This window comes from Bacidia gigantensis, assembly GCF_019456465.1.
Source record: "Bacidia gigantensis strain McMullin 20006 chromosome Unknown contig_246, whole genome shotgun sequence".
NCBI lineage: Eukaryota > Fungi > Ascomycota > Lecanoromycetes > Lecanorales > Ramalinaceae > Bacidia > Bacidia gigantensis.
The window spans coordinates 1502681-1518813 of record NW_025408602.1 but is presented as its reverse complement, the minus strand read 5'-3'; the positions used below and the strand labels follow the sequence as shown (position 1 = coordinate 1518813).

The 16133-nt window shown below is 49.3% G+C and overlaps 6 protein-coding genes across 6 annotated transcripts; 2 read left to right on the top strand and 4 right to left on the bottom strand.

The window, feature by feature from the left end:
* Positions 1-1382: 1382 nt before the first annotated feature.
* On the top strand, positions 1383-3260 carry KY384_006111 (uncharacterized protein; the record flags this gene model as incomplete). Its single annotated transcript, XM_044814607.1, has 2 exons — positions 1383-1916; positions 1965-3260. 2 exons carry the CDS (start codon positions 1383-1385, stop codon positions 3258-3260), a joined length of 1830 nt encoding a protein of 609 aa, XP_044668757.1.
* A 230-nt stretch (positions 3261-3490) lies between these two features.
* KY384_006110 (uncharacterized protein) lies at positions 3491-3907 on the bottom strand (the record flags this gene model as incomplete). The annotated part of the gene is made up of 1 exon (XM_044814606.1): positions 3491-3907. One exon carries the CDS (start codon positions 3905-3907, stop codon positions 3491-3493), a length of 417 nt encoding a protein of 138 aa, XP_044668756.1.
* A 1403-nt stretch (positions 3908-5310) lies between these two features.
* Positions 5311-7891, bottom strand: KY384_006109 (uncharacterized protein; the record flags this gene model as incomplete). The annotated part of the gene is made up of 4 exons (XM_044814605.1): positions 5311-6313; positions 6357-6930; positions 7104-7277; positions 7324-7891. 4 exons carry the CDS (start codon positions 7889-7891, stop codon positions 5311-5313), a joined length of 2319 nt encoding a protein of 772 aa, XP_044668755.1.
* Positions 7892-8433: 542 nt separating this feature from the next.
* Positions 8434-10573, top strand: KY384_006108 (uncharacterized protein; the record flags this gene model as incomplete). Its single annotated transcript, XM_044814604.1, has 2 exons — positions 8434-8697; positions 8813-10573. 2 exons carry the CDS (start codon positions 8434-8436, stop codon positions 10571-10573), a joined length of 2025 nt encoding a protein of 674 aa, XP_044668754.1.
* A 407-nt stretch (positions 10574-10980) lies between these two features.
* KY384_006107 (uncharacterized protein) lies at positions 10981-11888 on the bottom strand (the record flags this gene model as incomplete). The annotated part of the gene is made up of 2 exons (XM_044814603.1): positions 10981-11602; positions 11662-11888. The coding sequence occupies 2 exons, from the start codon at positions 11886-11888 to the stop codon at positions 10981-10983; spliced, it is 849 nt and encodes a 282-aa protein (XP_044668753.1).
* A 708-nt stretch (positions 11889-12596) lies between these two features.
* On the bottom strand, positions 12597-15143 carry KY384_006106 (uncharacterized protein; the record flags this gene model as incomplete). Its single annotated transcript, XM_044814602.1, has 2 exons — positions 12597-14875; positions 15134-15143. The coding sequence occupies 2 exons, from the start codon at positions 15141-15143 to the stop codon at positions 12597-12599; spliced, it is 2289 nt and encodes a 762-aa protein (XP_044668752.1).
* Positions 15144-16133: the final 990 nt, after the last annotated feature.

Here is a 16133-nt window from a genome sequence, read left to right as displayed (position 1 = left end):
GGGCATTCCTTGGTGATTACAGTATCACACGACATTCTTCAGGTCAGATCAAAGGCAACGTAGGAAAAGTCAATGCTCAGTCTGCAACAGGATACACAAAAGCTAGGGCGTGAGGCTGACCCGGAAGTAAGGAGAGATGTTGAGCCTCTGCGCCCAGCGTTCGGCTACCTGCACCATTGTTTACTGTGCCTCTGGGTTGCTTTTGGTCCTTTGAGGGGTAGAGGCGAAATTGAAAAGGGAAGAAGAGTCTTGGCGCAGAACAAAAAACAGCGTCGCTCAGGATTCATTCGAGAAGTAATATGAACTTGTACTTGAAAGCTGAAGATGACACAAGACATAGTACTTAACCTCCGTAATGCTTGATGCCGATGCAGGTGGCATCATAGACACGATCTGCCAACTTCAAAAGACCGTATTTGTGCAGGAGTTAATTACCACAACGGTGTCCAGCGGACATATCGTTCGCTAACGCAATGAGATTATAGAAATCTTATTACTCTGTAGAATAATAAAATGTTTACAGACTGAGTTCACCCGGGGCGGACGGTTTTACTTATATGCAGATAGTATGGACGCTGCGCACTCTTTTTGCGCTACAGGTTGGCGGAGAGCTCGTACAGTTACGCCATTTAAATTTCGGACACCCGCCGTTTTACACCAAAAGTGATACTTTTCAGATACGCATAGATTTCATTTTAATACCTAGGTTTTGGCTAAGAATTTCAGATCTAACCGGCAACTGATTAATTAATACAGATGTGACTTTTCAAATACTTTTGTACTAGATGTAAGCTTTAAAAGTAGTCTAACATTAAGTTTGAAATTTGGTACTGAATTTTAAGCGAGAAAATCTATATTTCAACTTCGAGCCAATCTTCTCCATTATTTAAAGCATTTTTAAAAGAGAAGTCATATAGGAATCTAATAGTAAATACAAAAAACTTTCGCATATAGAACTTGGGAAACTTTGATTGCTTAAGGGGAAGAGTTGTGGTCCCTAAGAAAAGGTAGGGTTTTGGTGTAAAAAGAGGGGTGTCCGAAATTTTATCACCTAGTACTATATGTACTCGTAGATTTCACCCTACTCCTACGTCTCTTTGCACACTTCTCATACGCAAACCTCCTCGCCCCAAAGCCTCACTTTTGTCTTCTGAGCTCTCATCTAGCTGGTCGATGTATTCGACCTTCTCTACGGCACACGCAGAAGACAGATCTACCATCCTTTGAAATGATTTCATTGACGATCCGCGCTATATCATCTGCCGTTCCCAAATTCCTGCCTTTTGGGAGATAGTGTGGACTAGATGCCACACATATGATCTACCAATTGTATCCGATTCTCCAATTCTCTGTTCTTGTCTATCATTGCCGCGCCCTGCAATATGCCTCTGAACGCGTCTGCTATCTACCCTGCCTCAGATCCTGAGTTTCTATCATTCCCGAGTCGAAGAAGTGTTGTCCATAGCGCCAACGGTATTGTGGCTTGTACACAGCCCTTGGCTGCACAAGCAGGTCAACGAATTCTACATGCTGGAGGCAATGCTGCAGATGCGGCAGTCGCTGTTGCAGCCGCCCTCAATGTGACAGAGCCGTCCTCTACAGGCATTGGTGGTGATATGTTCTGTCTGTTTTACGATGTGAAAACAAAGAGGGTAGAGTCTTTAAATGGATCTGGCAGAGCAGCCGCGTCTGCATCATTGAAGCAAGTGAGAAAAGACCTTGGTTTGGGTGACGGGAAAAAAGGAAGCATACCGATGTCAAGTGTACATGCAGTGACTACGCCTGGCGCAGCTGCTGGATGGGCTGATACAGTTGAGAGCTTTGGCAGTGGGAAGCTTTCACTAGGGGAGATTCTGGCACCTGCGATTGGGTTCGCAGAGGATGGCTACCCTGTGTCGGAGCTCTCCTCGGTATTCGTAAGTCTATTGCTGCATTCAGTGATGGGGATTCACTTACAGCTCTAGTGGCGAAGCAGCGAAAATGAAATCCGCCACGCTTCTCCAAACTTTGGAGAGATGCTCAAGACAGATCCTAAGGCACCAGATGGCAAAAGAGCACCGAACCCGGGCGAACTCTTCACGAACCCAACATTGGCGAACACTTTTCGTCTACTAGCCAAGCATGGGAAGGAAGGGTTCTATACAGGCGATGTGGCCGACGCGTTAGTAAAAGTTGTGCAAGATCTAGGTGGACATCTCGCATCAGAAGATCTCAAATTCCACTTAGACGAGGGTAGCGAGCCCACAGAAGCAATATCCTTAAGATTCAACGGTCAAGCCATAGGTTCAGTCAGGAGCCAAGGCATAGATGGCGAGCCTGCCCAGACCGCCCACGAACACGGTGTTGACGTATGGGAGCACCCACCAAACGGCCAAGGCATAGTCGCTCTTATGGCCCTTGGCATCCTCGAAGAACTCGAAAACACCAATCAAATCCCAACCTTCACCGAAAAGGACCACAACTCCTCCATATACCTACACGCCGTGATCGAAGCCTTGCGCATCGCCTTCGCAGACGGGACATGGTTCGTGACCGACCCCAACGTCGTGAAAGTGCCCACCGCCTCCCTCATCTCCCGTCCCTACCTCGCCGAGCGCGCCAAACTTTTCAACCCCAAAAAAGCCTCAGATATCCTCTCCCACGGCAGCCCCGCCCACCAACAAAGCGACACCGTCTACTTCGCCGTCACAGACCGCGACGGCAACGGCTGCTCCTTCATCAACAGCAACTACGGCGGTTTCGGCACCTGCATCGTCCCCAAAGGCTGTGGTTTCACATTGCAAAACCGCGGCGCGAATTTCAGCCTCGATGCTGATCACCCGAATGCTTTCGGTCCGCGAAAGAGACCGTATCATACGATCATCCCAGCTATAATTACAAATCCGGATGATGGCAGTCTGCATAGCGTGTACGGGGTCATGGGGGGCTTCATGCAGCCCCAGGGACATGTGCAGGTACTGCTGAATATGTTGGCGTTCAAACATAATCCGCAGAATGCGCTGGATGCGCCCAGGGTTTGTATTGGGGCGGGCACGCCGGAGATGGGCAAGGTGCTAGATGTGGTGTATTTGGAGGAGGGGATCGATGCGAAAGTGGGGGAAGAATTGAGAGCGCTTGGACATAAAGTCGAATTTGTGAGTGGGTACAAAAGGGGATTATTTGGAAGGGGCCAGGTCATTAGGTGTCATATAGAGGATGGAAGATATATTTCGTCCGCGGGCAGTGATCCCAGGGGTGATGGGGCTGCGTTCCCGGCGTAATTGAACCTTGTGGCGGGGACTGTACATAAGAAGCGATGAATGATGATAATTTGATGAGGTCCAATAAGTTTTATGCACTATATACATGACTGTGAAGCCTTCTGATGATCCATGAGACCCAACAATTAATAACAACATGGCCAGCACGCTCAATTCGCAGCATCAGCAATATTACAAAAATCTGACTTTTAACCTCCCATGCAAGATAAACAGATCACAAACATGCCCATCTACAACTTCTTCCCCAATCCCTTGAGGAAGTCCAAGCTGCCTCTCGCAGAGCTCTTGCCCGATGCCTCGCTCGCCTCACTTCCGCGTCTCTTATCAACAACATTGCCGCCGCCTCCCCGACCAACATGGTACACGGGCGCGGGGTTCTTGTTCAGCCGCCTCTCGCGCTCGAGTTCTTCGTCGAAGTGAAACATAGCTCGGTCTTCGCCTGAGCTGTGCATGTTGCCCGCGCCGCCTCGGCCGGTGGAGTAATTGGGGCCTTGGTGGGAGTGTTGGGTGGCTGTGATGGTGGATGGTGGGAGCTTGTTGCGCTTCTCTGGGGAGACTTGGTTGCCGGCGCCGCCGCGGCCGAAGGGCATGGAGGTCTTGGAGGAGTAGGTGGGGAAGGGTTCGTGGAGAGTGTAGCGGGAGGTCATTGTTGTGGTAGTGGTAGAAAGTGTGTTTGTGTGTTGTATTGATATGATCGAGGACTGTGAGATGGGATGGATTGAGTCTCTTCGATGGATTCAATGGAGTGTCCTTATAGTCGAGAGTGGGATTATCTAGAATTGACTATGTGAGTCACCGGTGAAGACGGTGAAGCAGAATTAACAATTGGTCTGTATAATCAAGGTGGCTCTCTGTGAATAATCAAACATATTTTTGGTAGGACGAAAGAGGCTTTATATAGGCCTCGACGCCCTTGGCTGGGCATGGTCACGCACGCCTCCGGTCGCATGGTGTCACACAAGACTATGCCGTTAACTGGAAAGACAGCCAGTGGAGCGGGCAATAAAACTTCGGTTTGCAGTCACCTGGTCACGCTGACGCTGTGACTTTCAGTTGTGTTGCTTATGGCCCCAGGCGCAGCCGACGCACTTTGCAGTTAACGGCAGGGCTCTGACTAACAAGATGATAAAGCAGCGCTGTGGCTTGCCCACCAGGTCAGGCCTGTGGTGCCCCGTAAATGGGATAGTCGTCGTGGCTTACGCCTGAGACTGTGACGCTGCTTTTGCTTGGCGGAGATGCGACGGACACCTCACGTAAGAAAATTGATGCTGTCCAGTCGGAGCGTTGCCTCTGGCCATCAGCCTTTCTTGGCTACCATTCGTTCCCTTCGCTTGGATGCGGCTTTGGCTTCGGACAGTGTTTTCTGGGGGTAATAGATTGCCCTATGGATTTTATGCCCGCCACTCGGGTATTTGCTGGGGGTAATGGAATATCCTTAGCTTCTTCAGGGCACGAAGACGTGACCTTGGGACTGGATGTTGTCATTATTACTCTGGATCTTCCTCGGATTCAAAGCCCCTGCTCCTTCTCTCCTGGATCCTTTGCTTTGACCGTATGTGAGAAGGATGTCGTCATGATCTTGCCATGAGTTCTTCCCTGCAGCGTGGTGTGTATTCGTATATCTCCAATTGCTCGCGACTATATAGCGCTAGCGCATGTGCGCTCCCCCGCATTATGCACGTACAGGCGATCAGGTACCATACGTTGGAAAGGGTCCGAGTGCAGATTCCCGATGTTTTGGCCCTTTAGCGTCTTTCCACCGACTAGTAGGTCTGGAAGCCATCCATGGGCCTCCTCGTGGCACGTGTGACGAAGCCACAGCTGTCAGCCGATTGATCCAGTCCTGGGAATTACAAGCTACAGGTTACGGCGACTTGATACCAAGACCAATCAAAGCCTTTCCAACATTGAGAACCTGGCCACGATCTCCCATGTTCAGCTGAGTTTGGCCTGCTGTCAATCGTGTCAATCCAGCCTCTTTCCATGATCCAGGCGGGCCCGCCTGGCTCTCAGCTCCAAGGTCAAGAAGAGGAGGCCCACGCGAGTTCTGCTAATACTTGACCTCTTTAAAGCCGTACCCTTGTTGTCGAAAGTAGTCAGCCACGTCCCTACAGCCTTGATAATTGGCCCACTGGACAGCATCAAGATCGCACAATTTGTCTCTCTTGCGTGGGTCTGCATTATGCTCGAGAAGCAGTTTTACGACATCTAGCCGCCCACGGTATGCCGCGATGTTGATAGGAGTCGCTCCTCCTCGTCCTGCGTGAACTTCCGTATCCGCCCCGAGCTTTAGAAGAAACTTCACGACGGCAGTAAGGCCATATGACGAAGCATAGTACAGTGGGGGCGTAGTCTTGGCATTTGAGGATTCTGGAATCAATAATTGTACCCAGTTGACAAAATTTTGCCGGCCGTCTTCTCCACTCAAAAGAAAGCGGCGAAGAGTGCCCCACAATGGCTCCGGAGTATCTCGGACTCTTTTCATGTGTGGTGCCCAGTAGTCTGTGGCATACATAAGAAGCGGGTATTTCTCATAGAGGACCTCGTCGTCGCCCGATTTATTCTCTCGCTCTCCAGCGAATTCGTCAAATGAAAGGTAAGTTACGCAAATCAAGGTGAGATTACGATGCGCTTCTTGCTCATTCAGCTTGTAAAATGAGGCGTTGTTCCGAGGACTCGACGTCAGGTATACGTACACCGAGTGGTGTGCTAGTGAGACCACGTCATTTTTTTCATTATATTTCAATAAGCTGCCACAAATATCCAAGATGTCTTTTGGGTGAGTTAAGCACTTGCTTTCGTCCAATCTAGTCAAGCCGGGAGTGATTTGAAGCATCATACAAACTTCTCTCAATCTCAGAGGCCGTAAGCTGAACGCTACCACTTCCAGAATCTGTCTTGTCAAGGCTTTGTCTTCTTCGCCATCAACTCGCTCGAGCAGTGTCTCGTATGTTTTGTCCAATGTTGGTGGGAGGGCTGCCAATGCTTTCTGAACAGCACCGGGCGTTCGAAGTCTGGACAGTATGTCGAGTTGACATTGCACCCAGCGAAACCTATTACCATCAGCTAAATCACTTCTACGCTTCGCCTACTTACATTCCCTTGGCTCCATCTGTCAATTTACTTATTACGTCTAATTTCACGCTTTGTGGCAGCTCCTTCAATCTTGAATTAGCTTCCACTGCATGTTTGACAAGCAATTCGACATCGTTGCTTATAGTGCTCGGCGATATGGTGTAATTGAAGCAACTTGGCATTTGATCAATGCACTTGTCGACACTTCTTTCATTGATACTCGAAACCACAAGCTGTACCACAGCGCCTGCCGTCAGGATCTTCTCTAGGCAGTAGAGGACCTCATGTGGATCAATGCATTCATTGATACCGTCTATGACGAGGTATACACGTCCACGACTCTTAACATGTTGTATGAGTAAAGTCACTAAAGTATCGATATCTAATTTTGGTATTGCTTTGGACGTAGCTTCCTTCGCCAACGATGCGAATTTCTGCCTCAATGCATAGTAAGCCTGGTCGTGTTCATCACACAACTGCGCCAAGATTGAACCTAGTATATGCTCTGTATGGAGAGATTCGTCATTGCTGAAAGAGCAGTAGAAGTATGCAAGTTGCTGGTGCATCTGAATTCGGTTTTCTATTTCGCCGATCGCTGTTGTACTGTCTTGTTTTAGCCACACAGACTTCTTGGTCGTTCAAGTGCTGCTCGCTCACATAAGCGTAGTTTTGCCTGCTCCGGCTTATTCGAAAACGTTCGTCAGCCTGCTTCGAGAAGACGAGGGCTTCAATGAATCAAATCTCTTAGCGAAAACTCCCTTGACTTACTTATGCCATTCAGCCAGAAGCAAGAGCTCTCGTTGAGGGCTGTCTGACTTTGAAATGGTTCACTTTTCGTGAACCATGTGCCCGTGCCAGCCATTCGCTGTTTCTCAACCGCTCTTCGAGTCACACGGGGATCGACGGGACAAAGCCACTTGACCATTGCTTGGTACTCCTTGGCTATTATCGTCAACCTCATCTATATATGGGATGCATATGGACCTACACGCTTCCCGCGCCTGTTGTTTGAGAGTCACATCGTGCAGCATGGTGCGCAAAGACATAATTTCATTAGCCATCTCCCTTGATTGATCAACCTCATCTGTAACCAAAGACAAGATGAAGAACGTTTTCACCCGTTCTAAACGATTCAAATGCGTCTGAACCTGACCTTCCTTTAATGGCCAAGCCATGACTTGTGTCACTCTTTTGAAGCGGGTAGTTGGCACAGCTAGGCTCCGCTGCAGTTCACGCAGGAAGTCAATTGTCTGTTCCAGTACCGAGGCGACACTCCCTGAGCTCGAGTCTTTAATTGCAGCAACATCTTCCGAGTTCCGATCAGTGGACTGGGTCGCGGAGTATGCAGGAGGCGCAGAGCGCTCTGCTGCATCTGTAGCTTGACGCTCTAGTCGTGATTTGTAGTGCTCTAGAGCGCCGACGAGGGCAAAAAGCTCATTGCTTAGATTTTGGATATCTCGCCTTGCTCCTTTGACTTCCTTTCCGTACTTGTACAAAGTTGACGTGATTTCAAAACAAATAGCAACACTTGTAACGACTAATCCGCTGATATCCATAGCTGTGCGATCGATCAATTCGAAATGTAAGCTAGACTGGCGCACTATATATGGTCATATGGATCAGACGGTCCTGTGGCCAGACTTATGCGCAGCATTTGTTCTAACATGAACCTCTCTTTTTCCCCAACAAAATTCGTAATCATTCACGGCCACAAGTGATCAAAGGCAGTTTTAGAGTAGCTCGGCTTGAATGATGAATACTGACACGAAGCATTGCATATTGAGGGGTCTTGGTGGTGTAGCATGGACTCTAGCTCAAAGTGGCCTCGGTTCTCACCTTAAGCGTAGCGCTAACATGCCTATGGGTTGGATGTTCAAGGTACCTAAAGCAGCTCAATGAGACTGTGCCCTTCTGTCTCCGGATCTCGTATTCATCCGTAGAGGATGGCCAAATTGAGATTATACAGCGCAATGTGCAGCAGGTATGGTATTTATTGTCTCGTAAGAACGCTAAGCGTTAATGGGCTTAGCGCACCCTCGACCCGCTCGAGCTAGTAAGAGCGCAAAGCGGTCACAGATTCGGAATCGCGCCTCTCAAGATGGCTTCACACTCACAGTCTTACCATCAGCAGCAACAACCTCCGCCGTCTTTCCTCCATCACTTTGCCGACCAGCAACATCATAATCTTCAAAGAGGCCCCATACCAGCAGGCTTTTATCCTGACCATGACCCAAACTCACACCACCACCAGCCGTCATCGGCCAAAACAGGCGCGAAGGCGTTGCAGAATAACGGCGAAAGCAACAAAAACACTATCAGATTGAGGAAGGCATGTGATAATTGTTCAATTCGAAAGGTTAAGGTGAGCTATGTATTTCTATGTGAACGTCACGTGAAATCGACGACCTCTGAAGGGGCGTCCTACTCAAACTGCGTTCCTCTGCGCGAATAGCACATTTGAAATGACTTTTATTAAGTGCGACGAGTCTGGCCCTCCTTGCAAAGCCTGCATCAGTCTAGAAATACCATGTACGTTTGAAAGGCCTGCCAAACGACGAGGTCCTCCAAATCGACTCGCGGCATCTATCAAGAAACAGCGACAAGATTCTGACCCTCCTTCATCTCCTAATCATGCGGCGCATGCCGCTCAGACCTTGGCCTCATTCGCACAACAACCAATTGCGGTCCTTTCAGCAGAAGCAATCTGCCCCTGGACTGTGTTGCAACCTCTCATTGACGACTACTTTACCTTTATACACCCCCTAATTCCGGTTCCACATGAGCCCTCCTTCCGACAAGCTCTGCATGATCGTCAAGATGTCAAAAGCTCGACTTTTCTGGCATTGATGGCTTCAATGATTGGTTGTCTGACAGCAAGCTTTCCACGTCGACCTCGGCAGCATTTCAGATATCATAGCCTGGAGCACCTCTTCCCAAATTCTATGAGCTTGATAGAGAGGTGCCGAAATGTGGCAATAGAAGCACATGGCCCAGCGACCTACAACCGCTCATACACCGTACACGATGCCATTATCAGCTACTTGCAGGGAATTACATATGTTTATACCTTTCAACGGCAACCGGCATTACTCTACTTCAAAGAATGCTTGGGAATTTCTACCTCCTTGGGCTTACACAAAGTGAGTTACGTAAGAGATCATGCCAATGCTGCATCACAAGCAGTGGGAGTCGCAAACGGGGGCAGCAACGTAATTGATACGGATCTCATTGTTCAGGAACTTGAAAAAAGGGTATTTTGGATCTTGTTTGTGACAATCAAAACGTTGCATCAAATGGGCGTATCGCCTTTCGAGTTGAGCGTTCCACCTGCCACAAAATGCGACCCTTACCCTCCGCTTCCCACAGAAATCGACGATGCGTATTTAACGACCACACATATCATTCAACCTTCTGACGATCACATGTCAGAACTGGTAGGTTTCAATATCAATACAAGGATATTTTCATCCTTCGAATCTGTTGCTCGAATGGAGCTCAATTATGGCGTAGACGAGATGATTGATTGGAAACGACAAAGTGAGGACCTGAAACAAAGTCTCGATAACGTCAAGCGTCTCGTTGATAGTTTGCCATCGATATTCGCCCTTAATCGCGGAGACTCACAGTCAAACAAGGTGTCTGAAAACGATGTCACAGTTACCCATGGCTCTATGAGCACGAATACCCTGGAAGATCGATTGAAGATGCAACACGAGATACAGAAAGCCAACATCCATGCGACCCAGCTCGGTACGCGGTCCTACCTCGTAGAAAAGTACTTCAACCTCAGTGACGCCTATCAACGAACGACCTCTCACCAGCCGTCGCCGACTTCTCCAAACGGCGTTGCTCCTTCGGAGCAGGATTTGAACGCAGCACGCGACGCCGACAACGCGATGTCAAATGAACACTCCGAGATTATAGCATCTCTACTTCAAATGCTCTCTAATATTAGGCAGATTTACATGGAGCCAAACGGCGCATCGCTCATCTCAAAGGTGCGATCAATTGCAACTACGCTGATTGATTGTCCTCGAACGAGCAAGATCAACCTTCCCCTGGAGACGGGGGAGTATCTCAGCACCTTTGTTGCTATTCTTGGAAGGCTTGAGAAGACGGTTGGCGCCACCGAGCAGAGCAATGAAGAGGATGAAGAACTTAAGCTCAGGGAATGGGCAGACTTAAGAGAACAACAGGATAAATTCCTGAGGTATGGTGGATTCTTCGCCGGGAGCTGAGGAGGTATCTCCAGGAGGAGATAAGCTTGGCGGAAGGCAATGAGAGTAAGGCAAATAAGTGTGACAGCTTGTTCAGTAAATAAATGTATTAGAGAAGGTTACTAGCATATAACGAATTCTTTAAAGAAGTCTAATTTCTTTTCCTCAAGTTATTCCCACGTTATTTTCATTTAATACAATTGTCGCAAGAGGCTACTTGGGAAAATTAGCAGAACAGGAAACGGCGGTGAAAGTAAAGGAAAGTAGAAGAGATGCCTTTTCAATAAAGAAGCATGAAGGGAAGGATTATTGGAGCATAATAAGGTATGTAAAGGTAGTTCGATTTTCTTCTTCAAAATGTGCCGACGTCTCAACCAATAAGGCATTTATGCAGATTGATCCTATAAATTCATCCTACTATCCCTCCCTCACGGATTCGCCGCCGCCATCTTATTGATCCAATCCCCCAATCTATACCCCGCCTTTGCAATCTGAATCTCAATGATCGGCTCCGCACCCGTGTAATAAGTCCCATCCAGCTCCTTCCCATTCTCATCCGTCTTCAGCACATATTGGCAATTAAACGCATTCGCGTCCTGCGCCCACGCCAGCGCGCACGCGCTCGCCGTCTTAATATTGCTACAGCTCAACCAGCTCGCTTTCTGCCCGCTATAACTCCCGCTATCGATCCGCCCGATCAATGTGGCAGAGAAGCTGGAGAGCGTGGCCGAGGTGTTGCCGCCGCCTGCCGCTTTCTCGAGCATCTGCGTATCCCAGCAAGCGTGCAGGTTTGTGGTTGCCCCGTCCCAAGTGACGGGGATGTCGTTCCCGCCTACTTGTTCGGCTTCGTCGTGGAGCGGCTGCGTCACGTCGCCGATGAAGTGGATTAGGAACTCGAGGGCCTCTTTTGAGTTTTCATGGGTCAATCGGCCGTCCTGCACCCGCTGAGTGTAGTTGGCTATGGCGGAGACGACGCAGCCACCAGCGCCACAGTCGCGATTCAGATTGACGGAGCAGGCGGACGGTGGAGAGTCTTCAGCGTCGATGAAGCTGTTTGAAGGACGTCATTAAATTTCTGAAAGTTCTGAAGCAGAGGCGAAAGGACATACTGGTATGGCGCACTGAATCTCCCTGCCGTAGTGTATCGATAGGTGTCCGCCCACGATGCGACTGATGCCATAGTAGCGCCATCAAGTTTGGTCGAGACCCAGCTCTTTGCTTGCGCTGTGAGGTAGTGATCTGCTATTGCGCCCACGGTGGCGTGGCCGAGGGTGCCCCAGCCATGAGCAACGGGGATCGCAAGAAGAGAAAGCGCAGCAGCGGATGGTACAAGCATAGTGAAGGGTAAAGGACAGCAAATGCAGCAAGTAAGACTTGGAATATCCAGATGCAAGGCACTCCTACCTTCTTATCATGATTGAGAGCGCAGATATATATGGCGCATATGGAGGACAATCAGCTGTACCTGCATTCCCCATGCAATCTAGCTCATGTCTCTGCCTTGTGTTTCTCGAGCAGCAGGTGCACGCATGACAGGCGTCTGTTTATCGCAGCGGGCCCCCTCGTCATCTGCCGGACCGCACCGACCTGGCGCAACTGCCAAAAGCGAGGGATGATTGGCACCCTGCATGACGCCTTAAGAGGGAGGCCGGAGATGAAAAAGCACGAGAGAGAAAGGAGGAAGGGGACTGGTTGGTTGTCGTCGCTTAAGTCAGGCAGGTCCTTAACCTATGCCTAGGCTACTTTTGGCGCTTGGCTAAAAGGGGCAGGAGAAGCAGGGCAGCAGCGCCATGCAGGAGGTTGTTGCACCGTGAGGTGCTAGAAATGTTAAATGGAGGTGAGATATGATGATAATATCGATGTTGATTATTAAGCTATGTGTAATATTCAAACGCTATGCGCTGCTTTTCGTCCAAATCTATTGGGTATATGGTAACGAACGCTTTTTCTCAATTCCAGCCATCCCATTGCTAAACCATGCCGCTAAAGACTGTCACTAGAAGAATAGAAAAAGGTATGTCTGTTATGCAACAAAATCAAGACATTAATTATGATCGTGTATTGTAGCTGTAACAGTCACTGTAACTGTGACGAAGCCCTTGACTCCAGCATCCGCTGGTGGAGCTGCCGTGATGCTCGGGGCTTGGGGTGTGTCGGATGGGCTTGATGGAGTGGGTTGTGGGACCGCAACATTCTTGTTGAGTGGTACTGTTGGCGTTGCTGACGCCTGCGAAGGGGATTGAAGAGCATCAGCTTTCACATTTTTCTGCGCCGCCGATGGAGAATCTTGTCCAGACTTGGGGCTGTCTTTTCCTCCGGGAAATGAGAGCTGAACTCCATCATCTGGATTGTCGCTGTCAGATGGCTTCTTGTCCGTCTTGGATGAATCGCTTGACGAAGAGCTCTGGCTCTGATTCGAATCTTGCTGCCCCTTGTCATGCTGGTGGCCTTGTGAGCTCTGGCTTGGTTGTTTAGGGAACGGACTTGGCGACGGTGATGGCTGGGCATCTTCTTGCTTTGCCTGACCCCTGGAGCTCTGACCTCCTTGCTGAGACAACTCGTTTGAGGCTGAAGAGGGACGAGACGCAGATGAGGTCGTTGGTGTTTGACTGCCAGCGCCAGCCACGGAGGGTTCAGGGAATCCTCCAAATCCGGCTCCTGAGCTCTGAGTGTTGACATTTTCTACACTTGAAGAAGAAACTTCATTATCCGCAGCAGCCCCTTGTGGTACTGAGGACGCCTGGTTGGTATTTGCTGTGCTAGAGCTTACGAGATCCAAATTCTCCGCATTGCTTTGAGAAGGCGCTCCAGTGGCTGTTTGTGATGATTGGGCCACGGGACTAATTGAAGAGGCTACACTTTTCTGAGATTGTTGTGCATTACCCGTCTCGGCTGAAGCACTAGCACCTCCACCGGACAAAAGACTGTGTGCGAAGCTGGGTTCGAAACAACCAACTTCGACACCAGCTTGGTTGTTTTTCTTGGGAACTGCGTAACACGATTGTCCTTGAGGGCACGAAATCAAGCTATAGGTACCATCAAGTTCACACTTGGCAGGTTGTCCAACAACACAGGCTGAAATCTGCTGTCCATTAGTTGGATCACATTTCGAGAACAGCTTGAGACCCTGAAAGACATCGTTATACTGCTTCGCTGCTTGAACACCTCCGAGGCTAGCGTCTGGATAGTTGTATTGCGGGCTCGCTTGCATACTCGACTGACTCGGTGATGCTGCATCAGACGAGGTAGATGATGGCGCATGATCTTCTAGTAGTGAAGCAGGAACTTGGCCAAAAACAGAAGCACTAGGGTCTGCATTTTGAGCGGCTTGTTTTTGCTCAAGGCTCAAAGAGTTCGGACCAGCTGTTGACATGGCTGGCTCAGAAGCAGTCTGCGTTGCTTGTGCACTAGGAGACGCAAATGGCGTCTGAGCAGCGGAACTTTGGACGTTGGTGGCAACCGCTGCAGTTGTTGATATCGACCGAGCACTCTGAAATGCCTGCATTGCCTGATCATCATCGCTGGATAACGAACTAGATTTTTGAGTGCTGGTGCTCCGAGTCGCCGATGCCTGTCCATTGTCGCTTGTAGAAGGTATACCTCCACTGCTCGTGGTTGGGTTTACAGACTTCTGTTTCGCAAAGTTCTCACTCTGCTGCTCCCCGGAATTAACTTTGTTGGCTGGGCTAGGGAGTCTCGGGGTGGACGTGAAATCTTGAATTTGTGTGACCTGCGTACTCGTAGATGGCGTGTTGTCTAATTGCGTAGAAACTTGTCCAATATTCGTGTTGTCATTAAGTTGGCTTTTACTGTTGCTGCTAGCGCCGGCATCGGCTCCTACAGCACTCTTGCTGGCAGCCAAGTTTTGCGAGGTGGACATTGTGCCAGTCTCAGGCTGGCTCGACTCGCTGGACTGTGATGCAGCATGCCTGCTCGCTGGAGCTGGAGACTCTGCTGGCAGACTGTTACCAGTGGCCCCGCCCTCAGGCGCTATGCCGATTCCTTGACTATTCCCATTTGCATCCGCGGATTTCGGTTGTGAACTGTCTTGCCCATCATCTGACGTGACAACCCTCGATGGCGGTGTAGCGCTCAGAGAGCTATCGTCTGACAGAGGTATTGTTACGGTAGAGGTAGTTGAAGGAGTAGAATCTGATGTCGTTCGTGAGGGAGTGTAGGTTGTATTGACATATCGAGGGACGATGTCTTGCCTGCCACTATATTCAGTCTGCTGGTGTGTCAAGTTGGAGCGGATCTGGGCTGCATACTGTACACGCGCTTCGCGCCGCCGGACAGGGCCAGCCTGTATGATATTGGAGCAGACTGTTAGTATTATCAGAAGCTCGCAACGCATTCTGAGATTTATTCGTGGTAATGATCGTGATTTTGGGTATTCGGAGAAGCTCAAAGCGCGTATTTCCTATAACGATGGAATCCGTAATAAAGAAAGCGATACCAAGAAAGATCAGACGAAAGGAAAGATGCTAGAGAGCGTCATAAAGAAAAGGCAGAGGCCTGGAACGAGGGAGAAAAGCAAAGCAGAGTGACGATATGAACAATAAGGAAAATTGACAAAAGAACCGTAGGCCATGACAGCCTGAACAAAAGACTCATATACAGCACAATACCATTGTAGCAATCTTGAAACAATAGGGCAAAAACCAGGCCCTCGCATTGAGCGCCGTCAGCGAGAGATGAAAGTGACTCAGCGGTTCCTGCAACATGCCTCACAAGGACTCAACTAGGAGTATGGACAACCATGAACGTCCAGAATAGAAAAGAACGAGTTTCGCAATCATAGTGTGGCAGGCTATTCCAAGAGGATGTTGATGTTTGGTCGTGGGCGACGATTGAAGAAAACTTAGCCAAGACTCTGGCCCGACTTCCGACGGCGCGTACATTCTGACGCGTCTCATTGGCTGTCGTGACCACAGCTGATTTCCTATGTTGAGAAATCGCAATTTCTTTTTCCTTTCTCTTCTCCAATTCCTCTTGACGCTCTGGCAAAGGTAGAAAGAGCCGCATCGTAATGTTGCTATTCCAGGTGATCGGCGCTAAGTATACTTAGAAGCTCACAGGGCTAGACCAAGCTTTGTGGAAGCTGTTGCTGTTCGTTCTTATCGAGGCGACAACGGCTTGAGCGCTTTTGCGACCAGGTAGTGACCTGATCAGCTGTCAGACCCTGGAGCATGTTAGAGATCGAAGAGGAAGGACCCACCTTTCCAAATCCGATCTCGTCGATCTCGCACGCAGCTTTTCACATGCCTCAAAATGGCCCCCTCGCTTGCCCTAATTATAGTTATCGAGTTGTTGTGGCCTGGCAGATCAAGCTGAATCTTATCAGCAGTTGCTCCGATCTCCTCAAGATGGTAAATCTCTTCGTGCCGCTCTTGCCAAACTCATGGGATTATGCTTCAGACTCTCAACTCATTGCTTCGAATCGTAGAAGGTAGGGGTTCTTGAAAAGTCACTAACCGTAAAGGTGGCCCAAGTGAAGACTCGCTAAAAACGTGAAGATTCCCCCCATGGAAGAAGCAGTCATGTAAAGGTGCAAGCAAGGGTATGAAGGAGTCCTTTCGAT